This window comes from Chlorocebus sabaeus, chromosome 20 (genome assembly GCF_047675955.1).
Source record: "Chlorocebus sabaeus isolate Y175 chromosome 20, mChlSab1.0.hap1, whole genome shotgun sequence".
Lineage (NCBI taxonomy): Eukaryota > Metazoa > Chordata > Mammalia > Primates > Cercopithecidae > Chlorocebus > Chlorocebus sabaeus.
The window spans coordinates 120,565,894-120,592,522 of record NC_132923.1 but is presented as its reverse complement, the minus strand read 5'-3'; the positions used below and the strand labels follow the sequence as shown (position 1 = coordinate 120,592,522).

Here is a 26,629-nt window from a genome sequence, read left to right as displayed (position 1 = left end):
TGATGGCACATACCTGTAATCCCAGCTACTTGGGAGGCTAAGGCAGGAGAATTGCTTGAACCTGGGAGGCGTAGGTTGCAGTGAGCTGAGATCATGCCATTGCACTCCAGCCTAGGCAACAAGAATGAAACTCCGTCTCAAAAAAAAAAAAGTACAGAAGTGGAACACAAACTTTGCCTTATTGGCATCATGAACACCTCTGCCAAAATGCAGGTTCTCTAATATATCTTATTTAATTGAATCCTTGAAACAACCTGTTGAGGCATTGTCCTCCTTTTATAGACAAGGAAGGAAATGGAGGTTTCGCACAAGATCACACAGTTAGTAAGTAGGGGAAGCTGGGATTTGATTCCAAGCCTATCTGATTTCAAGGCTGGGGTTTTTTTTCTCTAGCATGTTGCTGCTCCATCTCTACCTGGGGACATGTGGAAATTTGCAAATTGGGTGTTTTTTCTTTTCCTTTCCTTTTTTTTTTTTTTTTTTTTTGGAGACAAGGTCTTACTCCATTGCCCAAGCTGGAGTGCAGTGGCTCAATTTCATCTCACTGCAACCTCCACCTCCCAGGTTCAAGCGATTCTCCTGCTTCAGCCTCCTGAGTAGCTGGGATCACAAGGCGCCCGCCACCATGCACAGCTAATTTTTGTATTTTTAGTAGAGATGGGGTTTCACCACGTTGGCCAGGCTGGTCTCGAACTCCTGGCCTCAAGTGATCCTCCTGCCTTGGGCTCCCAAAGTGCTGGGATTACAGGCACGAGCCACTGTGCCTGGCCTTTTGTTGTTGTTGTTGTTTGTTTATTTGTTTGTTTTTTGAGATGGGGTTGCCCAGGCTGGGCTGGAACTCCTGGGCCTCCCAGTAGATCATAGGCATGTGCCACTGGGCCTGCCAGCTTTCACTTAAAAAGAAAAATATATATATATATATATATATATATTTATTTATTTACTTTAGATACAGGGTCTCAGTTTCCCAGGCTGAAGTGCAGTGGCATAATCATAGCTTACTGCAACCTTGAATTCTTGGGCTCTAGCAGTCCTCCCGCCTTAGCCTCCCAGAGTTCTGGGATTACAGGCATGAGCCACCGCCCTCAGCCACCTTTCAGTTTTAATAGTTTGTCTGGGCTTATATTTGAACGCTGTCTTGAATTTGATTCCCTTTTCACATTTCGCGAAGGTTCTTGTGAATATGCACTTTTGAAAGAGGGGAGCCAGGGAGATGATATGTCGACATCATTGGGAAACCAACTGACTGCAGGCTATACATGTCTTTCGTACATAGGCAATTGTATATGTAAGAGTCTTGGCTTCAGGTGATCCCCTCTTCCTACTGGTAATGAGCTTTGAATACCCTATTTCAAAAAACAAAAGCTGGGTGAAGACTAGTAACCTAAATGTGAATGTTGAAACTCCACAAAAATCCAGAGGCAGTTCTAATCCTTGAAAGTAAAGGATTTTGGAGATACCTGCCCTCCAACACCACAAGAAAATTTTTTGCTTTTTTCTTTTTTTTTGAGACAGGGTCTTGCTCTGTTGCCCAGGCTAGGGTGCAGTGGAGAACACTCACTGCAGTCTCAGGCAATTTCCTCCTTAAGCAATCTCCGCCTGCCTCAGCCTCCCAAGGTGCTGGGATTACAGGTGTGAGCCACCATGCCCAGCCAAAAATTTTTTGACATCATGTAGAATTTTTCTCCCCTCCCCTCCCCCTCCCCCTTCCCCTCCCCTCCACTGCCCTCCCTCTGCTCCCCTCCCTCCCTTCTTTTCTTTTCTTTTTCCTTTTTTTTTTTTTTTTGAGACAGAGTCTTCCTCTGTTGCCCAGGCTGGAGTGCAGTGGCACGATCTCAGCTCACTGCAAGCTCCGCCTCCCGGGTTCACACCATTCTCCTGGCTCAGCCTCTGGAGTAGCTGGTACTACAGGCGCCCGCCACTACGCCCAGCTAATTTTTTGTATTTTTAGTAGAGACGGGGTTTCACCGTGTTAGCCAGGATAGTCTCGATCTCCTGACCTCGTGATCCGCGCGCCTCGGCCTCCCAAAGCGCTGGGATTACAGGCGTGAGCCATTGCGCCCAGCCCCTTTCTTAATACAGAGGAGGGTCTTGCTCTGTTGCCAAGGTTGGAGCTCGGTGGTGGAAATACAGCACACGCCTGTGGACCCAGCTACTCAGGACACTGCAGCCTCAGCCTCCTGAGTAGCTGGGTCCACAGGCGTGTACCACTATGTGCCTGGCTAATTTAAAACAATTTCTTTTGTAGACACAGGGTCTTGCCGTGCTGCCCAGACTGGAAGAATTTTTTTGTATGAGAGTCATCTGAGGTCATTGTTTCCTGTATAGCTTCCGAATTCTAAGTATCAAGTCCTATTGTGTCATTTAGAGAAAGATTGACTGAGAAGTCCCTCACATATTCTGTAAATAGGTTTTTTGCTTTTAGTTAGTATGGCAAACACATTTTTCTTTTTCTTTTCTTTTTTTTTTTGAGAGAGGGTTTCGTCCTACATCCCCCATTGTTTAAGACAATCAATAAAATATTCCAGGCATGGTGGCTCATGCCTGTAATCCCAGCACTTTGGGAGGCCGAGGCGGACAGATCACCTGAGGTCAGGAGTTCAAGACCAACCTGGCCAACATGGTGAAACCCTGTCTCTACTAAAAATACAAAAATTAGCTGGGCATGATGGTGGGTACCTGTAATCCCAGCTACTCGGGAGGCTGAGGCAGGAGAATCTCTTGAACCTGGGAGGTGGAGGTTGCAGTGAGCAGAGATCATCAAGCCTGGGCGACAGAGTGAGACTCTGTCTTAAAAAAAAAAACACACACACACACACAAAAAGAGGCCTAGTTCATAGTGTTGCTAATGAGCTAACCCAGCTAGGGGAAGGCAGCAGATGATACATACATGTAATTGGACCAGTGGTTATTATAAAGCATTCACAACCTCTCTGATTTCCCTATATCTTGCAAGTTTCCTTTTATTCTTTTTCTCAAGGTCAAGGCATGCAGCTTGAAACTGCATCTTGAGTAAGTTCAAGGATGATTGGTTTTCTGGATTAAGAATTGAAATTTATGTTTACTTTCTACCCCCATGAGCTAGTTATCCAAACATTGCCCCATCAGTGATGCTGGATGGTGTTTGAGTCCATAGGAAGGTGTCATTAAACATTAAATAACTATTGCATACCAGCCATGGAGGCCCAGTTTAGTGGGGGAGTCAGGTCCAGCAACACCTTCAGGAAGAGGCATAAGTGGGGTACCAGGGCTGGATCAGAGAAGGTCTTGTAGAGAAGAGGATGCCTAAGTTAAGATTTGAAAGATCAGTTGAATTAAGCAGTGGTAAGCTGGGAGTGGCAAGTAGAGTGTAGGGCCAAAGCAGGCATAGATGAGGAGGCCGAGAGACAAATATGCAGCATTGGGAGGGCTACAAGTATTTCCTTCTGGCTGAAGGGGAGAGGGTTGGCAGGGTTGAGTGGAAAGAGATGAGACCACAGAGGTATGTAGGGGCCAGACTGGGAAAGGCTTCTTGGTACTTGGTTCTGGAAGCTTGAACTTTGTCCTGAAAGTGCAAGGAGCTTTGAACCTTTTTTTTGTTTTTTTTTTTTTTTTTTTTTTTTTAGCAGAAGCGTGATATAGCTAGAGTTATTTATTTATTTTTTAAATTTTTTGTCAGGCATGGTGGCTCATGCCTGTAATCCCAGCACTTTGGGAGGCTGAGGCGGGTGGATCACCTGAGGTCGGGAGTTTGAGACCAGCTTGACCAACATGGAGAAACCCTGTCTCTACTAAAAATACAAAATTAGCCAGGTGTGGTGGTGCATGCCTGTAAGCCCAGCTACTTGGGAGGCCAAGGCAGGAGAATTGCTTGAACCTGGGAGGTGCAGGTTGCGGTGAGCCAAGATCGTGCCATTGCACTCCAGCCGGGGCAACAAGAGCAAAACTCCGTCTCACTCTGTCACCCAGGCTGAGCGCAGTGGTGCGATGATGGCTCACTGCAGTCTCGACCTCCCAGGCTCAAGTGATCCTCCCACTTCAACCTCAACCTCCTGAGTAGCTGGGACTACAGGTGTGCGCCACCACACCTGATTATTTTTGATTTTTTGTAGAGACAGGGTCTCACCATGTTGCCCGTGTTGGTCTCGAATGTCTGGACATAAGCGATCCTCCCGTTTCAGCCTCCCAGAGTGCTGGGATTGCAGGTGTGAGCCACCACACCCGGCCCGTAGTTAGATTAAATTCAGGAGATCAGAACTTTGATTTTCTTCTCTTTCTTTGGAGAAGAGGCCATTCTCCCCAAAATGTGACTGCCACTTCACTCTGGGGTCCCCAGTGCTTCCTGTAGCTGCTGCTGTTTTGGAACATGTACAACAAAACAACAAAAAAGGCTATGTGTAGTGGGAAACAACAGATCAGTTAGTTTGAGGCTATCTGTGCTGATTTCTTTATGTCTGTCAGTTTAGTAAAAAGAAGGCATTTAAGATTTGTGGTATCACAGAAAGCACAGTTCCAGATATACCATGCCTAAAGGGGCCACCTCTCAGCTGGTGCTAGTCTTTTTGGAAAGGTTGAGCCTTATGGACTGTGATGTCCTCAGAAGGGGCTTTCTCTGAAGCAGTTGGGCAATTTAGGCATGATTCTGCTGAGCAGTCTGTCCCTGGAACTCTGGAAAAAGGTTGGTTTCACTGTGGCTTCAAAGAAAGGAGGATAATGAGCTTTTCACTAGTAACTTCTCAGCCCTTTTTTCATTGTCTGCATGGGAGGGCCTGTTCCCAGCGTGCTCTGGGTATCAAGAGAGCTGCCATGGTTGCCGTGGGCTAGAAATTCCAGCAATCACAGGCCTTCTTGTTTTTACTTCTGTGACAGGAGAGGATTTAGCGCATCTTTCTAAAACTGTTGGTACAGTCCTGCAGAGAAAAGTCATAGTTGTCTAGGTCTGATGACTCAAAACATTCTAGGGGCCAGCCCTTTGCAGTTTCCACCTCCCCACTGCTGTGGGCCCCCAACAGCTAGCATCAGTTTCTGGCTGTATCAGGTAGCTAGCTTCTACAAGGTGTGTTCTGTCAGGAAAACTACTGACCTGTTGGTTTCCTAGGAGAAGGTTGAGTTTAGCTACTTAAATCTGTGGCCAAAGTATTAAAAAAAAAAAATTAATGTAGTAACCATAGAGATTTCTCTTCTTGAGTGTTTTTGTTTTGTTTTGTTTTGAGACGGAGTCTAGTTCTGTCGCTGAGGCTGGAGTGCAGTGGCACGACCTCGGCTCGCTGCAACCTCTGCCTCCCGGGTTCAAGTGATTCTCCTGCCTCAGCCTCCCAAGTAGCTGGGATTACAGGTGCCCGCCACCACACCCAGCCAATTTTTGTATTTTTAGTAGAGATGGGGTTTCACTGTGTTGGCCAGGCTCATCTCAAACTTGTGACCTCATGATCCGCCCGCCTCGGCCTCCCAAAATGCTGGGATTACAGGTGTGAGCCACCGCGCCTGGCCTTTGAGTGTTTTTCTTAAAACTTTGCTCCTACCAAGCATCCTTCTCTTTAACATCTAGCTCTGTGCAGGATATTAAGGTAAAACTATGCCCCAAAGAAATTAGCAAGAAACCCCAGTAGTCTGTATGGAGACAGATAATTTTTTTTTCTGTTTTTTGGGAAGGAGTTTCTCTGTTGCCCAGGCTAGAGTGCAGTGGTGCAATTTCTGCTCACTGAACCTCTGCCTTACGGGTTCAAGCAATTCTCATGCCTCACCCTCCCAACAACAGGCGCGTGTCACCATGCCCGACTAATGTTTTGTATTTCAGTAGAGATGGGTTTCACCATGTTGTCCAGGCTGGTCCAGAACTCCTGAGCTCAGGCAGTCTGCCCACATCGGCTTCCCAAACTGTTAGGATTACAGGCATGAGCCACCGTACCCATTCCGAGACAGAGAATCTTGTCCCTGACCGTGAGACACTTCAAAATGCCCCTCACAGTAGTAAGCCAGCCCCTCCCCCCAACAAACTCATTCCCTTGTAAAAGGAATACAGGAAATAACAGTCATATCTTTCTAAAAGAAATAATAAATATGTACAGCTAAAATTGCATTCTTCAGGGGCCATGCTGATTAGATGAGATTGTATAGAAGGAAAGTATGACTTGAGTCTGGAAAGGTCAGGACTGTCACCACTCTTCATTGACCTTGAGAACAATTCCCAGCCCAGCCCTTCCTAGCTTATAAAAACATTTGTGACCTTCCATATGTCAGTAGTGTTTCTGCTATCTAGTTGTTCATCTCACTGGCAAGCAAGAGCTGAGCCTGTGGGAAGCTCCCAAGTCCCTCAGGCCCTTTTTGAAAGAGCTTCTAAGATATATGTTGTACGGCTGCGTACAACCCAGAGGGAGTGCATTTTTACAGTCATTATCAGTGACCTTGCGAAGCGTAGGCGCTATTATTCCTGGTCCGGGGAGGAAATGTGGGTCGGTCCAGCCCCCGCTGTTAGGCCTTGCTGGCCTGAGCCCACACTCTTCAGGGACCTTTTTTGGAGCAGTTTGTTTACATTTGCCTCTCACCAGATAATTAACTAGTTAAGTGCTTTAGGATGCTTAGTGGCTAGTTCCTTTGAAGCATTTCATTTGTTTTCACCTGGGATTGACCTGCCTCTGTAGCCTGGATGAGCTCATAAACTGTGCATCTCTGAGAAGTTTGAACTCAGTCCTCAAGAGCCAAGCGATAATCCTGCTGACAGTCATGATACTAAGAACAGTGACTACAAGTGAGATGCTGGTCGAAATCTTGATCATAAATGAGAAATAACTTTTTAACATTGGCCAAGTGGAAAAAGATAATATAAATAATTTTGGGTTGGGTCCACTGGGTCACGCCTGTAATCCCAGCACTTTGGGAGGCCAAAGGCTGGAGTGCAGTGGCACAGTCTCGGCTCACTGCAACTTCTGCCTCCCAGGTTCAAACGATTCTCCTGCCTCAGCCTCCCAAGTAGCTGGGGTTACAGGCATCTGCCACCACGCCTGGCTAATTTTTGTATTTTCAGTAGAGACAGGGTTTCACCATGTTGGCCAGGCTGGTCTGGAACTCCTGACCTCAAGCACTCCAGCCTGGGTGACAGAGCAAGACTCTGTCTCTAAACAAACAAACGTTGCTCAGGATTTTTAGATGGAGGGGTCGGTGGTCTTTCCTTGTTACCCAGACTGATCTGGAACTCATGGCTTCAAGCGATCCTCCCACCTCAGCCTCCTGCTGAGTAGCTGGGAGTACAGATACATGAACCACTGCACCCAGCCGGCAGGATTTTAAAATATTGAATTTGAATGCCTTTACTGGGTGTTGATTGTACTCTGCTGTCCTGTCCTCTGCTCTCTCCTGCAATCCTCATTTACCTATTGTTACCTCTTGTGTTCCATCCTGCCTGCTTTAGCCATTTGGGCTTGGAGGCATTGTGTTTGCCGCCCCTGCTGAGTGCTAGCGATTCTAACTGGGATTTGATGAGGGCACCCTTGGGTGTTAAAGTGAAATCTGGTGGATGAGGGTAATAGTGTCTTTGTTTCATCCTCCAAAGTCAGTAATGCCTGATATTTCCTTTGGGAGAGGAGCCTTGCAGTCATGATAAAAGGTAGCAAGAGTGGCTCATACCTGTAATCCCAGCACTTTGGGAAGCCGAGGCGGGTGGATTGCCTGAGGTCAGGAGTTCAAGACCAGTCTGGCCAACATGGTGAAACCCCACCACTACTAAAAATACAAAAAAATTAGCCGGACGTGGTGGTGTGTGCCTGTAATCTCAGCTACTCAGGAGGCTGAGGCAGGGGAATTGCTTGAACTAGGGAGGCAGAGGTTGCAGTTAGCCAAGATCACCACAGAGTGATACTCTGTTTCCAAAAAAAAAAAAAAAAAAAAAAGAAAGGTTAGGTTCCCTCTGCCAGTTAATGGTCTACTTTTCTCCATCAATGGCAATAGGTAAGAAAATTGGGATTTAAATGCCTGCTCTGATTTTTGGGCAAATCACTACCTACCCTTCTGTCCACATCATTCTCCTAATTTGTAAAACTGAATAGAATTTGCCTTGCCTGGTAGTGAGAGTTAAAACACTTAGTAAAGCGTCATTCACAGGTGGGTCTTGGAGCCAAGAATGCCATTGCTGAGTGTGAAGGCATTGTTCCCGGCTCTCCAGCCACTCACAGTGTAGCCTCTGTCTGGTTTGGGTTCAGGGTTCCTAAGATTGGCTGAAGGGTTACTTTCTTGCTGCTCCTGAGGACTAACATACTGTCTCTTCTGAGAGTTGTATTGCTTAGTGTTGTACGAAAACCAATAGGGAGAAGCATTTACGGAAACACAGAGAAAGCAGGAGTCCCATTAGGTTGGACCCCATTTTATTTCCAGGGCAAGACTCTTCACCATTACATCTGCCTGTCCTGTTACTTTCAGGTATGGGCTGAATGTATCCCCCCAGCATGGAGACAGTTTGAAGAGGCACTCAAAACAATACATTGTCTCAAGATAGCAGCTGCAAAGTTTTTGAGGCTTTCTAGCCTGGGATACATCTAAACTGCTAGGCCTGGTTGCTGCTGAAGAATTATTTCCCTTTGGCAACTCCTTTTTTTTTTGAGATAGAGTCTTGCTCTGTCGCCCAGGCTGGAGTGCAGTGGTGTGATCAGCTCACTGCAACCTCCATCTCCCAGGTTTGCGCAAATTCTCCTGCCTCAGCCTTCCGAGTAGCTGGAATTACAGGCACCGGCCACTGTGACACTTGGCTAATTTTTGTATTTTTGTAAGAGATGGAGTTTCACCATGTTGGCCAGTCTGGTCTTAAACTCTTGACCTCCGGTGATCCACCCACATCAGCCTTCCAAAGTGTTGAGATTACAGGTATGAGCCACCGTGCTTTTGGCAACTTCTTTATAGCTTTAAGCTCGGAGCCTTGGGAGTCAGCTGTTTTTGTCTGTTACTGCTATAGGCCTTAGGAAACCTGGGCTTGCGCTGACCTGGCCTGAGGTATAGAAGCAGGCGGAATGGTCAGCCCTTATCCTTTTTTGTTTTTTGAGACAGAGTCTTGCCGGCTGGAGTGCAGTGGCGCAATCTCGGCTCATAACAACCTCCACCCTCCGGGTTCAAGCAGTTCTCCTGCCTCAGCTTCCCGAGTAGCTGGGATTACAGGCACGTGCTACCACGCCCAGCTAATTTTTGTATTTTTGGTAGAGAGGAGGTTTTGCCATTTTGACCAGGCTAGTCTCAAACTCCTGACTTCAGGGGATCCACCTGCCTCGGCCTCCCAAAGTGTTGGGATTGCAGGTGTGAGCCACTGTACTGCTTTATTAGTTCCTGATACCACCTGTCTGCCACTCTCCTGAACTTTTTCGCTTCCCCTTCTTGAGATTTAGGGTTCAGTTCTATCACTTACTAGTTGTGCGTAGTTGTGCAGTCATAGGCAAATCACTTAATTTCTGGGTATGCAGCAAGGCTGTTTGACCACCCACGGGTTGTAGCGAAGATTAGAGGTGGTAAAGGGAGGACATAATACCTGTTTTTTGGCCAAGAAATGTCTAAGGCAGCCTTAGCTCTTATTTTGAATATGAATAGTGTCATTTGTCAACTGGATCCAGATATATCCAGTTCAAATTCTGGCTCCACTTCATACTAGCTGTGGAACCATGGTCAAATTATATAACCTATCTGAATTGATTCCTCTTCATTTGTAAAATCGAGATATATCTATAAAATCCTGTTTCTTTAAGATTTTTTTTTTTTTTTGAGATGGAGTCTCACTCTGTTGCCCAGGCTGGAGTGCAGTGGCGCAGTCTTGGCTCACTGCAACTTCTGCCTCTCGGGTTCAAACAGTTCTCCTGCCTCAGCCTCCCGGTGCCAGTCACCACACCCCACTAATTTTTTGTATTTTTAGTAGAGACTGGGTTTCACTATGTTGGCCAGGCTGTTGATTGTTCTTTAATTTGTGTGTTGGGTACTATTTTAGACACTGGACAGATGCAGTGAATGAAGTTTCTGCTCTCATAAGGCTGACTTTCTACTGGGGAAAGATGGACAATAAACAATAAGTGTTTTATGTACCACTCAATAAAGAAAAGTAAAACAGATTAAGGGTCTTAGAAAGTGACTGTGGTGGAATTGCCATCTTACAAAAAATGGTCAGAGGCAGGCAAGGTGGTGCGTGGCTGTATTCCCATCTACTCGGGAGACTGAGGCAGGAGGATTGCTTGAGGACAGGAGTTTGAGACCAGCCTGAGCAACACAGAGAGATGCTCATCTCTTTTGTTCATTTATATTTGAGATGGAATCTCACTCTGTCACCCAGGCTGGAGTGCAGTGGCATGATCTCAGCTCACTGCAACCTCCTCCCAGGTTCAAGTGATCCTCCTGCCTCAACCTCCCAAGCAGCTGGGATTACAAGCATGTGCCACCTGGCTTTTTTTTTTTTTTTTTGAGATGGAGTTTCCCTCTTGCTCCCCAGGCTGCTGGAGTGCAGTGACATAATCGCAGGTTACCACAACCTCCGCCTCCCAGGTTCAAGTGATTCTCCTGCCTCAGCCTCCCAAGTAGCTGGAATTACAGGCACATGCCACCACGCCTGGCTAATTTTGTATTTTCAGTAGAGACGGGGTTTCTCCATGTTGGTCAGTCTGCTCTCGAACTCCCGAACTCAGATGATCTGCCCACCTCGGGCTCCCAAAGTGCTGGGATTATAGATGTGAGCCACCACGCTTGGCTACCTGGCTAATTTTTGTATTTGTAGACACGGGGTTTTACCATGTTGACCAGGCTGGTCTCAAACTCCTGAGCTCAAGCAATCCGCCTGCCTTGGCCTTCCAAAGTGCTGGGATTACAGATGTGAGCCATGGCACCCAGCACCTCACCTTTTTTTTTTAAAGAAAAAATAGCTGGGCATGGTGGCACGTGCCTGTAATCCGAGCTGCTCAGGAGGCTGAGGCAGTTTGCTTGAGTCCAGGAAGTCAAGGCTACAGTGAGCTATGATTACATCACTGCACTCCAGCCTGGGCAGCAGAGCCAGACCCTGTCTCATTTGGAAAAAAAAAAAAAAAGGAAGGCCGGGCGCGGTGGCTCACGCCTGTAATCCCAGCACTCTGGGAGGCCGAGACGGGCGGATCACAAGGTCAGGAGATCGAGACCATCCTGGCTAACATGGCGAAACCCCATCTCTATAAAAATACAAAAAATTAGCTGGGCGTGGTGGTGGGCGCCTGTAGACCCAGCTACTCAGGAGGCTGAGGCAGGAGAATGGCGTGAACCCGGGAGGCAGAGCTTGCAGTGAGCCGAGATCGCACCACTGCACTCCAGCCTGGGTGACAAGCAAGACTCCGTCTCAAAAAAAAAAAAAAAAAAAGAAGAAAAAGAAAAAACTAGCCAGGTGTGGTGGCACATGTCTATAATCCCAGCTGCTCAGGAGACCGAGGCGGAAGGATCACTTGAAGGATCACTTGAGTCCGAGAGTGTGAGGCTGCAGTGAGCTGTGATTGCACCATTGCACTGTAGTTTGAGCAACAGAGCAAGAACTTGTTTCTTAAAAATAATAAAAGTAAAAAATAATGTTGGGCGTGGTGGCTCACACCTGTAATCCCAGCACTTTGGGAGGCCGAGGTGGGTGGATTACTTGAGGCCAGGAGTTCGACAGCCTGGCCAACATGGTGAAAACTGATCTCTACAAAAATACAAAAAAATTAGCCAGGCTTGGTGGCAGGTGCCTGTAATCCCAGCTACTTGGGAGGCTGAGACAGGAGAATTGCTTGAACCCAGGAGGCGGAGGTTGCGGTGAGCTGAGATCGTGCCACTGAACTCCAGCTTGGGCGACAGAGCAAGACTCCATCTCAAAACAACAACAACAAAAAAGCTGGTAGAAGTGCGTTCTAGGCAGATGGAACAGCAAATGCTAAGGCCCAGAGGCTGCAGCATGATTGTTTTGTTTGAGGAACAATGGGGCCAATATGGTGGCCATGCTTCACTGGGGGGAGAGGTAGGAGATGAGGTCAGAGGTAGTGGATAGCCAGACTTAGTAGAGACTAGTAGACCAAGATGGATATCACCTTGAAGTAGCACCAGGAGAGGGTGCTGAGCAGGGGCTAGCATGGGTGGATTTTTTTTTTTTTTTTTCTTTTTTGAGATAGGGTCTTGTCTGTCACCCAGGCTGGAGAACAGTGGCCTGATCTCAGCTCACTGCAGTCTCCGCCTCCTGGGTTCAAGCAGTCCTCCTGCCTCAGCCTCCTGAGTAGCTGGGACTACAGGCGCATACCACCATGCCCAGCTAATTTTTGTGTTTTTAGTAGAGATGAGGTTTCACCATGTTGCCCAGGCTGGTCTGGAACTCCTGACCTCAGGTGATCCACCCACCTTGGCCTCCCAAAGTGCTGGGATTACAGGCATGAGCCACTGCGCCCGGCCTAGCTTGGTTTTTAAAAGGCTAGCTCTGGCTGCTAGGTGGAAAATAAACTAGGGGCAAGGGTGGAAGCACAGAGACTGATTGGGATGCTTTTCCACCTGTCCGTTCAAGGGCTGTTGGTGTTTTGGAGCAGGATGGTAGCAACAGAAGTGTTGAAGATGCGAGATATGTTTTGAAAGTAGAACTACTAAGATCTGATGAATTAGTGTGTGAAAGAGGCATTGGAGATGACTCACTCCCAAGTCCCTGAACCACTAGAAGACTGGATTTGCTGAGACGGGGTGGGTGGAAGAATGAGAGAGGAGCAGGCTTGGGTGAGTGGGTGAAATTGTGAGTTTGGTTTTGGATGAGTGGGTGAAATTGTGAGTTTGGTTTTGGACATGATAAATCAGGTACCTTTTGAAATCCAGATGGGTATGTTGAGTCCACAGTTGTATATCAGTGTTTACAAAGCTGAGGAACTAGATGAGATCACTTAAGCCAGCGTAGACACAGAGGAGGAGGGGTCGGGTCCACCAGCCTCAAGGGTTTGGGAGAGAGTAGGGGAGCTATCCTGTTTTAGGAGAAATCACATACAGAGTGTGGGAAGGAGAAACACACCAGGAAGGTAGAAGGAAGTCAGGGGAGTGGTGTCTGGGAGGCTGAGAAAGGAAATGCTTTAACGAAGAGGATTGAGCAGTGTCCAATGCTGCTGAGAGAGGTCGAGTGAAAATGAGGATTTGGAATTTACCATTGAATTTGGCAGCAGAGGAAGTCATTGGCAACAGGGTTAAGTGGGATGGTGGGGCTTAGAGAGCTGCATTGATGTGAGGTGGTGAATGTTTTTCAGAGCAGGGCCTGAGCAGAACACTGGATACTGGGTAACTGCTAGTTGCTGCTAATGCCAGCGTGACAAACAGGGCCTACCAGACCAGTTTTTGCACATCAGTAAACAGCCTGCGCCTTGAGTTCTTAAGGTGCTCCATTGACAAAAGACGTACAGCAGGGACACATGTGTTCGTTTTGTTTTGTTTTGAGATGGAGTCTAGCTCTGTTGGCCAGGCTGGAGTGCCGTGGCGCCATCTCAGCTCACTGCAAGCTCTGCCTCCCGGGTTTACGCCATTCTCCTACCTCAGCCTCCCGAGTAGCTGGGACTACAGGCGCGCGCCACCTCGCCCGGCTAGTTTTTTGTATTTTTTAGTAGAGACGGGGTTTCACCGTGTTAGCCAGGATGGTCTCGATCTCCTGACCTTGTGATCCGCCCGTCTCGGCCTTCCAAAGTGCTGGGATTACAGTTGTTTTGTTTTTAAGTCGAGTCTCACTCTGTCGCCCAGGCTGGAGCGCAGTGGTGCGATCTTGGCTCACTGCAAGCTCCGCCTCCTGGGTTCAGGCCATTCTCCTGCCTCAGCCTCCCAAGTAGCTGGGACTACAGGCGCCCACCACCATGCCCGGCTAATTTTTTTGTATTTTTAGTAGAGACAGGGTTTCACCTTGTTATCCAGGATGGTCTCAATCTCCTGACCTCGTGATACACCCACCTTGGCCTCCCAAAGTGCTGGGATTACAGGCGTGAGCCACTGCGCCTGGCTACATGTTTTCTTTTTATAGAGTCTTGCTCTGTCGCCCAGGCTGGAGTTCTGTGGCGCAACCTTGGCTCACTGCAACCTCTGCCTCCCAGGTTCAAGCAGTTCTCCTGCCTCAGCCTCCCGAGTAGCTGGGATTACAGGCACGCGCCACCACGCCCTGCTAATTTTTGCACTTTTAGTAGAAACATGGTTTCACTGTGTTGGCCAGACTGATCTTGAACTCCTGACCTCAGGTGGTCCGCCAGCCTTGGCACTCCCAGAGTGCTGGCCTCTGTGCCCAGCCAGAACACATCTTTTTCTAAGGTTAGACTCTAAAGCAGTGTTGTCTAACAGAAGGTATGATGTGAGCCGCATGGGTAATATTTTTTTTTTTTTTTTTTTTTTGTGAGACAGTCTCTCTCTGTCCCCATGCTGGAGTACAATGGTGTAATCTTGGCTCACTGCAACCTCTTCCTCCTGGGTTCTAGTGATTCTCCTGCCTCAGCCTCCTGAGTAGCTGGAATTACAGGCGCCCGCCAACACATCTGGCTAATTTTTGTATTTTTAGTAGAGACGAGGTTTTACCACATTTCTCAGGTTGGTCTCGAACTCCTGACCTCAGGTGATTCACCCACCTCAGCCTCCCAAAGACACATAGGTAATTTTATATTTTCTTTTTTTCTCTCTTCCTTCCTCTTCTCTTCTCTTCTCTTCTCTTGTCTTCTCTTCTCTTCTCAGAAAGGGTTCCTCTCTGTCAGGTACCTGGAGTGCAGTGGCACAGTCATAGCCCACTGCTGCCTCAAACTCTTGGGCTTAAGCAGTCCTCCCACTTCAGCAGCCTCCCAAGTAGCTGGGACTACAGGTGTGTGCCACCGTGCTCAGCTAATTTTTTATTTTTTGTGGAGCTGAGGTCTTATTTTCCTGTTCAGGCTGGTCTTGAACTGCTGGTTTCAAGCAGTTGTCCTCTTTCAGCCTCCTAAAGTGTTGGGATTATAGGCGTGAGCCACCACCCCAGCCTTAATTTTATATTTTCCAGAAGCAACATTTTTTAAAGTACAAACAGATGAAATTAACTTTTAAAAAAAATTTTTTTTCCTTTTTTTTTTTTTTTTTTTTTTTTTGAGACAGAGTCTTGCTCTGTCATCCAGGCTGGAGTGCAGTGGCACGATTTCGGCTCACTGTGACCTCCACCTCCTGGGTTCAAGCGATTCTCCTGCCTCAACCTCCCAAGTAGCTGGGATTACAGGCACCCACCACCACGCCCAGCTAATTTTTGTGTTTTTAGCTGGGTGCGATGGCTCACGCCTGTAATGCCAGCACTTTGGGAGGCCAAGGCCGGTGGATCATGAGGTCAGGAATTCAAGACCAGCCTGGCCAAAATGATGAAACCCCATCTCTACTAAATATACAAAAATTAGCCAGGCGTGGTGGTGGGCGCCTGTAATCCCAGATACTCGGGAGGCTGAGGCAGGAGAATCACTTAAACCTGGGAGGCAGAGGAAGCGGTGAGCCAATACTGTGTCAGTGCACTCCAGCCTGGGTGACAGAGTGAGACTGTCTCAAAAAAAAAATTTTTTTTTTTTGTATTTTTAGTAGAGATGGAGTTTCACCATGTTGGCCAGGCTGGTCTGGAACTCCTGACCTTGTGATCCACCTGCTTGGGCCTCCCAAAGTGCTGGGATTACAGACGTGAACCAGCGTGGCTGGCCAATTTTAATATTTTTAATATAACTCAGTATATCCAAAATAGTATCATTGTAACATTATTATTTTAAAATATGTGAATTGTTTAAAAATATGTGAAGCATTCCTGTGGAGTCAAACCTGGGGTGATAGGACTTGGGGTGTGTCCCTCTCTGGGGTTAGCCAGGGAAAGTGGAATAATTACAGGAGCATTGGAGGTGGCCAGTCCTAGTCCTACCAGGCCAGGACACTGTCACTGCTATGCTACTGACAGAGAAACAAGGCAGAGATGAAACATAATTAAACAAATGAACATAGATGTTGTTTGAAGTCCATAGTTTGTACATTTGAACTTGAAATGACTAGTGGCCGGGCACAGTGGCTCACACATAATCCCAGTACTTTGGGAGAGTGAGGTGGGAGGATCACTTGAGTCCAGAGTTTAAGACGAGCCTGGAGAACATAGCAAGACCCCATCTCCACCAAAAAAAGGAAAAAAAGAGGCCCACATGGTGGTGTGCACCTATAGTCCTAGCTGCTCTGGAGGCTGATGCAGGAGGATTGCTTGAGCCCAGGAGGTTGAGGCTGCAGTGAGCCACGATCACACCATTGCACTCCAGTCTGCGTGACAGATAAGGCCTGGTCTAAAAAAAAAAAAAAAAAAAAAAAAAAAAAAGGAAAAAAATGACTAGTGATGCAGGAGACATTTTTATCTGATAGTTTTAGATCAGATTTTGCTGTTGTAGATTGTTTCTACCTGTGAATTCTTTGGCTGCATTCCCAAGTGAAATTGGAGCCTGCACCCAAGGAGTCAGAATCCCATCCATATTTGTGGTATGGGAAACAAGACCCCTTGCTGGGGAGACTGGCCTGCCAGGAGACCCTGTAGCCGGGGGACCTGGGCGCCAGTGTCCCTCCCAAGGCCTGAAGACATGAGGCCAGCATGGGCCCTGGCCTGCTGCGTGGGAGTTCAGGACCGGTCCCGCCTGCTATCCCTTCTTTCTTCTCTTTGCTTTTTCTAAAATGGTGGCTTTGTGTTACTCAGGGTCTGTGGGGCCGTGATTCTGGGAGAAATCCTGTTGTGCTCTCCAGGTTCCCGTCTCTTCTTCAGATCTCCCCGGGTCCACTTGTTGTAGACTTGTGCACCCCGATTCAGGATGAGATCAGAGGACCCTGTGGGGCAGCGATTCACAGGAGCTCAAAGCCAGTTGTTATTCCTTGAATTTGAGAGGAACATTGGAAATGCCATCTTCTGAAATGGAAACTAACAGAGAAAGGCAAATCATTTGGAAAAAGTTACTTAAATGGTAACCTTGTTGCTAATAAAATAGTATTTTCTAATTCAAAGTCCAAAGCAAAGGTCCCTCTTAGATCCCTGTTCAATTACAAGGTTGCTCTATGGACTTAAGTAGAGAATGTTGGCCAGGTGCTGTGGCACATGCCACTTGGGCAGGTCCAGGCGGGTGGATCACCTGAGGTCAGGAGTTCGGGTTTATTTCTTGGGAGTCATGTTGGTGACACTGGAGACCAGAGGATTCCGGTTCTCAGAGAGAGGGGTGCTGTGATGGAGCAGGACAATACACTCTTGGCTTGAATACTGAGGTACAGAGTGGGGAGGCCTGCTGGCCTTGGGGAGTGGGTAGCAGCAGATTAGGCAGGGTGAGACACCCCCTCTGACCCTTGCAGTGTAACAGGTGTGGGTTTGTTCACTTTGTCGCCTATGAGCTTGGCTAGTTTGAATCAGTCCCCCAGAGTGTCATCACCCCGGGCTTTTTTGTAAACATTCATTTCTGAGAAAGTACAACTGTAATGGTGCTTATACTTGCTTTGCTTTACACTAAAACCCAGAATAGCCTATTTGTTTTTCTCTTCTGCCTTTCTTCCTCTCCTCTCCCTTTCTCACCTTTCTTTTTTCCTTTGTCATTGACCTCTTAACTACAGGAGTAAACCTGCCATTGTAATCTGCCTCACTTTGCAGACACATCTCTTATCTTTTGTCTCCTTTGTTCCTTTTGTAGCTTGTGACAGAAACAAATTGGGTTGTTTGAGGTGACCCCTTCCCTGCTCTCCTCCTGGGGAATGATCTCATCCCCATTGTACTCCTAGGTCCCATACCCCAACTTTTCAGCCAGAGGCTCACACAGGCACATTCATAGCAAGGTTAAGGGCATCAGTAGCCAGAGAAGCTGAGCTTCCTCCTCTGGTAAATTAAATTTGCAGATGTTGACATCTGATCCCATTCACCTTGTGGTTGTGGCTTCTCCTTTACCTCCCATAAAGGACCTGCCCTGTCAAGAACCACCTTCCTCCCTACTGTGCTTCTTCATGATTTCCTGCCTCCACTCTTTCCTTCTGGCTTTGCTTGTTCCCTGAGACCGAGAAGCTTGTGTCTCATTTCCGTAGACGTGTAGCCCCATAGGACAAGTGATAACCAAGGTTTGGCAGCAGTAGATCTTTTGCTTAGGATTTGGACCCAGAACACAGAATGTCACCTTCTGTGGGCTGCCTGGTGCTACTTGGCTGAAGAGCCTTTCCAGGAGGAGGAGTCGTAGGAGATCAGACTTTCCTGGCCACCGCCCTGTGGTATGCTTGTGCCCTAGCACTTGCCTTGTGCCCACTCACAGCAGTCACAGAGCTTATGGTTTTCTTTCACTAGCGATGGAGGTCAGGCCTCTAACACAGTAGCCTAGACCTTGGGCAGGACTCTGCATCCTTGTCAAAAGAGAGAGTGCCCTTAGGTAATATGATTCCTTATTTCAGGCCTGCATCTAGATGCTTCCCCAAACAAGTTCTGAGGCCTGTTTAATTCCGTTGGGCTATTGCATCTCTGGGGGAGATGCGCATTTTCCTTGTAATGCACCCTGTAGGAAAGTTTTGACTTGGTCCAGCTTTTCAAAGCACGAGTCTGAGAGCAGATTGATTGCAAGGCCTTGTCTGAGAAGAGAATGGACTGACTCATGATACCTGGACAGACTCCAGAGGGAGATGCGATGCCCTCTCCAGCGACTGGTAGAGCACTCCTTTTCCCGCTTGGGTGGCTCTGAGCATGCTGGCGTCCAGCTGGCTATCTAAAGGTGACCAGGATCCACTTTCCACCAAAGCTGCTTAGGTTTCCATCCCATTCTGTAATCTTATGGAAGAATCCCTCTCTAGCTCTGATAAAGCCCTTCTCCCTTTCACAGTGGAGTTGGACGCGAGTTGTAGTTCTTGGCATGCCAGGGAGCAGTGTGGAATTGGGGGAGATAATCAATATCTAATGGTTTATACCGGCGTTTCCAGTGGATTTGAGCAATTGTTGGGGGAGGGTGGTATATCAGCATGGGGGCCTCAAAAGGTGAATTCTAGGGCTGTATCTGTGGTTTACTACCTTGTTACCTTGGGTAAGTTCCCAAACCCTCATCTGACAGAAGGAAAAAAGCTACTTTGTCTATCAAAGAGGGCTGGTGTGAGCAGAAAGTGAATGTCTGGGGAAGAATGTTGACAGCTATAATACATTATATTGATATAAGACATCATTTTAAAAGCCATTAGTATTATATATTACATGCCAAGTATGTTAGTCGTGTTCTAGTTTGGGGATAGAGACGCATTTACTCAGACATGGCCTACAATGTCCTCTTGAAGGGCTTTTTTTCCACCCAGGCTCCTTGTGCTGGAACTGGGCAGATGGTCCATCTTCCTTAAACCCTAGAGGAAGAAGGAAGCAGTTTGCTTTCCTCAGAGGAAACCTGCATGGGACTTCTCAAATTCAGCTCTAATGTATGAGGCCCATTTCTCTGCCTTATTTGGCTCTCGCAGCGATATGAAAGTGAAAGTTCACATGGTGAAGTTGGAAAATTCAGTGCATTGCCATAAAAATACTGATTTGGTTTCTTCTGAGCTAGGTCTGGCCTTGTCCGCCAAGGCTTGCTGGCCGTCATTAGGCAGGGCAGATGCTCTTTGGTGCCCTGCAGCCCCTTCACTTCCCCACGTAGGCTCCCTGCGAGTGGAGTTTGGCTACTTGCCTGGTCTATGAAGGCATTTGCTCTCAACCCTCAAAGGCATCTAAATTCTGCAGCTGTCAAGGCTCTGTTTATGTTGGAGAAACTCGAATAGGCAGTTTTGTGTTTAGAGTGGAGCGAAATGATACAGTATGAAACTTTAAAGCAAGAAGTTATTTGTGAGAAGCCCTTAAAAGGTAATAGGCAATAGACTAATATGAGATGTAGTACTTACTCAGGTAATAACACTGGTATTAATAAAATTAATATAATTCCATCAATACAGTCACTTTCAGGACGGAGTACACAGTGGACATAGATTCCATGTGAGTGTCTGTGTTTGTCAGTTCACAGAAAACATCCAGGTTGTTCTCTTATTATTGGTGTACCTTTTCCATTCAGTCATTCCGCATTCTTTGGCACCAAGTATGTTCCAAGCTGGAGTGAGAGGTTTCCATTTTAGTGCCTTTCTGGCCCCTCCAGAGACTTGATGGTGCCTCAGAATACAATAAGTTCTAAATATATATATATATTTTATTTTTTCAGACAGAATCTTGTTCTGTTGCCCAGACAGGAGTGCGGTGGCATAATCTCGGCTCACTGCAACCTCCATCTCCCAGGTTCAAGAGATTCTCCTGCCTCAACCTCCTGAGTAGCTGGGATACCACACCCGGCTAATTTTTGTACTTTTAGTAGAGACGGGGTTTCACCTTGTTGAGCAGGCTGGTCTCGAACTCCTGACCTCAAGTGATTCACCCACCTCGGCCTCCCAAAGTCAAAGTGCTAGGATTATAGGTGTGAGCTACCATGCCCAGCCAAATGTATTTTAAACACAAGTTAGTACCAATCAGAATAGGTGTCAATGTTAGACTGGATTTAAATCCAGCTTCTTATGGTTGATCTAGTTCATATTTACAAGAGATAGAAATAAGGACATGGAAAGGTGAGAAGAAATACGTTCTAGGAAATACTGACCAAAAGAAAGCTGGTCGACTTTATTAGTATTAAACAATACATTATAAGGCAAAAAAGATCACATCATGATGATAAACTGTTTAACTTACTGGAAAGAATAAGTCTTCTTTTTTTTTTTGGAAATGGAATCTTGCCCTGTCGCCCAGGCTGGAGTTCAGGGGCGTGATCTCAACTCACTGCAGCCTCCCTAGTAGCTGGGATTACATGTGCGTGCCACCATGCCTGAATAATTGTTGACTTTTTTTTGTTTTGTTTTGTTTTTTTGAGACAGAGTCTCGCTCTGTCGCCCAGGCTGGAATGCAGTGGTGCGATCTCTGCTCACTGCAAGCTCCGCCGCCTCCCGGGTTCACGCCTTTCTCCTGCCTCAGCCTCACGAGAAGCTGGGACTACAGGTGCCCACCACCACACCTGGCTAATTTTTTTGTGTGTTTTTAGTAGAGACGGGGTTTCACCGTGTTAGCCAGGATGGTCTCGATCTCCTGACCTTGTGATCCGCACGCCTCGGCCTCCCAAAGTGCTGGGATTACAGGCGTGAGCACCGCACCTGACCAATTGTTGAATTTTTAAATATAAACGGGTTTTCACCCTGTTGGCCAAACTGGTCTCAAACTCCTGACCCCCCAAGTGATCCGCCTGCCTCAGCCTCCCAAAGTGTTGGGATTATAGGCATAAGCCACTGTCACTGTGCCTGGCCAATAATTCTTAATTCTTTACCTGGTCAGTAGATGAAATGAATCAGTAACAATTTACAAGATTAGAACAATATAGCTAACCAGCTTGAAGTGTACCCATCAACTGGAGAATAGTTATTTTCAGGACATACAGAGCACTCATGAAAATGGCCTACACCCTGAGCCATGGAGCAGATCTCACCACATTTCTTTTCTTTTCTTTTTCTTTTTTTTTTTCTTTTGAGACAGAGTCTCGCTCTGTCGCCCAGGCTGGAGTGCAGTGGCACAAACTTGGCTCACTGCAAGCTCTGCCTCCCAGGTTCACGCCATTCTCCTGCCTCAGCCTTCTGAGTAGCTGGGACTACAGGCACCCACCACCACGCCTGGCTAATTTTTTCTATTTTTTGGTAGAGAAGAGGTTTCACCATGTTAGCCAGGATGGTCTCGATCTCCTGACCTCATGATCTGCCTACCTCGGCCTCCCAAAGTGCTAGAATTACAGGCATGAGCCACCGCGCCTGGCCGGATCTCACCAAATTTTAAAGCCTCCTCACTACGGCTATGGTTCTTCACATTTTACAAGTGATGGACTCCTTTGAAAACCCCATTCTAATAAATTAAGGTTACCCAAACTCAGCTGTTGACTTTTGGGGTTAAATAGTTCTTTGTGTGGGGCTGTCCTGTACACTGTAGGACATTTAGCATCTCCCCTGATAGTGACAACCAAAAATGGCTTGACATTGTCCAGTGTACCCTGAGGGACAGAATCTTATCTGGTTGAGAACCACCATTAGAGATCTTCTCTCCAGAAAAACACAGAATTTTGCATACAGTTTCTTCCATCTCCATTAGAGCTAGTTGATCTTGTCCTCACTGAGGATGGCTGAGGGAGTGGGACTTTTTCTAAGAAAGGCCGTAGGGCAGCCAAGCAGCCTGGGGGTTTGGTCTTTGTTCTGTGCAAGACCTCTCCCCACACCCCTGTCCAGGAGATAGATGCTCACACGCGTGTGTGGAGTTGCCATAGGCATGCTGGTGCTGATGGGCTGAGGGCTTAGACTGCCATGAGCCCGATGTCCCGCTCAGGGCAGCTTGAAGCTCTTCAGGGCTTGAAGAGATGAGGCCAGGGCATGTTGGAAGGCAGTCCCGCCTGCTCCTTCTTCTCAGCCTCTTTCTTCTCTCCGCTTTTCTCTAAAATGGTGGCGTTGTTTTAATCAAGACCTGTCAGACTCTGGTTCTGAGAGAAATCCTTGCTGCACTCTCAGGTGTCCTGTCTCTTCCTCAGGTTTCCCATGTTCACTTGTAGACCAGGGACCTCCAGGGCCACAAACATAAGGCATAGGTTTTACTCTAAGCCTTTCGGTAGGTGTCAATCACAGAGAGTTCAAGTCCATAACAGTAAAAAATAGATTATTAAAATATTAGATAGATGTGACCATAAAGGAATGTAAAAGGGAGAGTTTATTCTGAGGACCAGGTGATGCACCATGCTGGTGGGATCAGAGGAGACTTTACAAAGGAGAGGTAGACATCCAGGCTGGGTCGTGCAGGATCAATGGGAGTTTGCAAGGGGAGAGGGCATGGCAGGCAGGTGGAACAGCATGCTGGGTTCTGGGGGCTAGTGATAGCAAAACAGAGACAGAAGGTAAAAGAAGGTATGGGTGAGGCTTGCTCAGAAGCTTTGACTAGGTCTGCAAGCAGTTGAAGTGACATGATCAGATTTATGGTTTTTTTGTTTGTTTTTTGTTATTGGCTAACTCTTTATTTCATAAAATAGAGTAAGTGTTCCTAAATTTAGTTTTAGAAGGTGATTTGAATGGCTCTGTGAAAGACAGATTACAGGTCAGAAAACTAGTTGGAGGCTATGCAAAGAACCCAGCTGAACAATGAGGTTTAGAACTATCATGGGGCCATGGGGCTAGAAGGGAGATGGACCTGCAGAGGGTATCAGGTCCCCAAACCCCAGAATCTAGTGCACATCTATTATGTTGAAGGACATAGTCATGTCCCTGCCTAAAGAAAGGACACTGCCCTTAGCTCCAAAAATAAAGACTAAGTTTTTATTTGAGAGAGATTTTTTCCTCTTTTTATATACATTTTTTTCCTCTAGGAAATAGACAGACGGTTGGAAAAAAAACTGAAGATCACACAGAAAGAGAGGTAAGGCTGCTGTCTGGTCTGAGGGCTCGAGCTCTCTGTGGTTTGAGAGCTGGGCAGTCAGTGGTGTTCTCCAACTGGCCATTAGGTTTAGCAGGTCCTAGCAGGTCAGGCTCTGGGGCAGCAAACCCTTCCCTCCAAGTTGGAGACCAGGATGTGGTGGCTTGAGGCTTTAGGGGTGAGGCTGGGGTGTTGCACCTGCCTCCGACCTTTGTGGGTTCCCTGCGTGAGGTCATCTGATGGGATGTGAGGAAGTGACAAGTTGGAAGACTTGAGTTTTAGGCCTGGCTGTGCCCCAGTTGCTCTGAGGTCTGGGGCAAGTCGTTTCCCTGCTCTGGACATCAGTTTCTTTCTCTGTGGCATGAGTAGTGTGGGCAGATGATTTCTCTGGGTCCCCAGTGACTTGGTGGTTTAGGGTATTATAAGGGTATGCTGGAAGAAAACATTCTAGGAAATTCTTGAAAAACCTTTAAAAATAGCTTTGTTCTCCACCAAGACGACAGAGGAGGGTGTTTCCAGAGTAGGTGAAAGTTGACTTCAGCTTTCTGTTTTGGGCTTAGGGAACCTGTTGGTTTTCCATAAGTACAAGGGACAGGAGGGAAGATAGGACCTCTCTGGATTTGCTTACTGGCCTGCACAGTCATTCCCCAGGAAACTCTGGGGTGCTCTGCCTGCCTGCCAGTTTTCCTGGCTCCCCGCCTCTTTGATCAGATTGCTGGCTCCTTGTCTGTCTGCTTATCTCAGCAACCACACTAACCCTGGGTTACAGTTCCCGTTCCATACCATTTGTGTCCTACCCAGGACTTGTTTCCATTCACCCTGACTCAGTTCCTCCAATCCCAACTCCTGACAGTGAAGGCTCTGAAAGCAGGCCTGTTTGGTTCTGAAGAGAAGCTGGTTGACTGCTCTGGGGAGGGTCCTGGTGGCTGTTGTTGGGTGGTCATTCCTGCCTGAGTTCCTGTCTCCTCCTGTGGCTTTTGTTTCTTTCCCTTCATGTGTTGTTGTCCCTCTTTGTTTTTTGTCATTCCACCTCTCCTTGTGGACACATCGCCTTGATGTACGCGTCCACCAGCCTTGGACAATGCTTTTCTTTTGAGCATTGCCAAGCACTGTTTCTAGGAGCATCCTTCACTCCAGCCCCGCCGCTGTCCAAAAGACCAGAAAGCCCTGGCAAGGGAGGTTTCTCTGTTCAGAAGCTCCTTTGAAGAGGATTCAGTTGTCTGGTGTAGCTTGTCTCTGGGAGGCACAGGCCACTTTCACTAGAAGGTGGCTTGGTAAATCTTGATGCCAGGCAGGGATGGCACAGTGGGCTCCTTTGTAGTGTTTGTCTGGTTTGAGCATGTGATGGAAGATTTGGCTGAGAGTGAACACTGCTGACCCCTAAGTTCAAAGGCTCCCACCCCACCAGCCAGTCCTACTCTGATCTGTGTAGGGAAGCTGGGATCTTAACTGACGTCATTCGATTCTGGACATAAACTGTTTTGCTGCAGGGCCAAATGGTGGTTGACGTGGCTGTGGTGAACACGGGGATAGAAGGAGGTGGCGTTCCAGCCCCCATGGCCAGGGGTTAGGGCTGAGGAGCAGTTCCTGTGGCCTGCCAGAGCTGGTCACAAGCTTGCTTTTTTGGGACACGCTTCTTGAGGAGTGGAAATTTTGCTGTCTGGTCAGAGGCCAGAGAATCATGGGTAGAATTAGTAAGGAGGGAGAGGAAAGCGATGAGAGGTGGGTGTGGGACATGGACAGGGCTTCCTTAGGAGCATGATTTGTGAAGCTGTGTTTGCTCTTTGTCAGCAGGAAATCCAAATCTCCTCCCAAAGTGCCCATTGTGATTCAGGACGATAGCCTTCCCGCGGGGCCCCCTCCACAGATCCGCATCCTCAAGAGGCCCACCAGCAACGGTGTGGTCAGCAGCCCCAACTCCACCAGCAGGCCCACCCTTCCGGTCAAGTCCCTAGCACAGCGAGAGGCCGAGTACGCCGAGGCCCGGAAGCGGATCCTGGGCAGTGCCAGCCCCGAGGAGGAGCAGGAGAAACCCATCCTCGACAGGTGAGTGTGGCTGGCAGGACCGGCCAATGATGGCTCTCCCAGTCCACCCAGGAGGAGGAGAGCATCCTGGCTACGTGTAGAGTAGTGAGAAGCAAGCAGAGTCAGGGTAGGAACCATGCAGCTCCAGCCGCGGACCCCAGCCTGTTGGGGCTAGTTCACTGTGCTTCATTGGCTGGGGACGGCTCTAAAAGCCTATCAGGAGGTGGCAGTTTGCTGGCATGCTGCCTCTGTGGTTGGTAGTCACCAGGGGGCAGTGTTGCATTGAGAGTAAAGGCATGGATGAGCTTGTGTCAAAATCTGCCTCTTACCTCTTCTTAATTTAGAACGACTTGATCTCTCTGGGCCTTAGTTTTCTCATCTGAAAAATGAGATGATAATAATACCAACCTTATCAAGGTGTTGTGCAATTCATTGAGTAAATGAGCATAGGATGTCGAGAACCTGGGCTGGCAGAGTGGAAAGTGCCCAGATAAGTGCTTTGGTTATATTTTCTGGGTCTCCAGTATGCCCGCTGTGATGTTTTTGTGAATTTTCTAAATTCCTTTTTACTCTTGGCATTTTTTTCTCTGCAGTATTAGAGGTTGCATTATATAAGTTTGTCACTTCCTAATCAAGCAGTATGCATTAAGACGGCCTCCTTCTGACTTTGAGGGGCCACTATGGCATGGCATCCTGGGACTTGAAGAACTAATCTGCATACCTTCTTTCTAGCTCTTCATAATTTTGAAGAGATACCTGTTCTCTTTGTTGTTTCTCCTCTAAGTCTTCACCTTTCCAGGGTGGAAAATGGGTGCTTCCTTTAGTTTCCTAGAGTAATACGAGTCAACCATTAACCGCAGAGTTTGGAGAGGAGTGGGAGGGAAGAATTGGGGGGCAGGGGATGTGTCCCTCTGCTGAGCTTTTGATTCCAGCTCTTTACCTTGGCCTAACATCTGGAGATTCCAAATGGTTCTGCAGAGCATGTACTGTCCGTGGTCACTGCCTCTGGGCAGAGTGGGCCCTCGAGCACTCCCCCTGCCTACAAGTGAATGCTGGCAGCTGAGCAGGGGGAAAGAATGCTGTAGCTGCTGGAGGTGAACATGTACCACCCACTCTACCTGCTCACAGGGGCCTCTCAACTTGGAGGTGTCCTGAGTCAGCTTCCCAAAGAAGCAGACTTGTGGAGCCAGAGTGACTTGGGCCCCAGCTACAAGGACAGTTGATTTT

At 47.6% G+C, this 26,629-nt stretch overlaps 1 protein-coding gene across 6 annotated transcripts in view; it reads left to right on the top strand.

Annotated features, from left to right (window-relative positions):
• SZRD1 (SUZ RNA binding domain containing 1) overlaps positions 1–26,629 on the top strand; it is a 32,984-nt gene that overhangs the window by 2,911 nt on the left and 3,444 nt on the right. For 2 of the 6 annotated variants that reach the window (XM_007980364.3, XM_007980365.3), the window contains exons 2-3: positions 23,331–23,380; positions 25,169–25,423. In XM_007980364.3, the coding sequence (XP_007978555.1) occupies positions 23,331–23,380; positions 25,169–25,423 (305 nt within the window). The remainder of the gene's footprint in view (positions 1–23,330; positions 23,381–25,168; positions 25,424–26,629) is intronic. The other 4 variants (XM_007980366.3, XM_037984990.2, XM_007980368.3 and 1 more) reach the window with 3 other exon arrangements.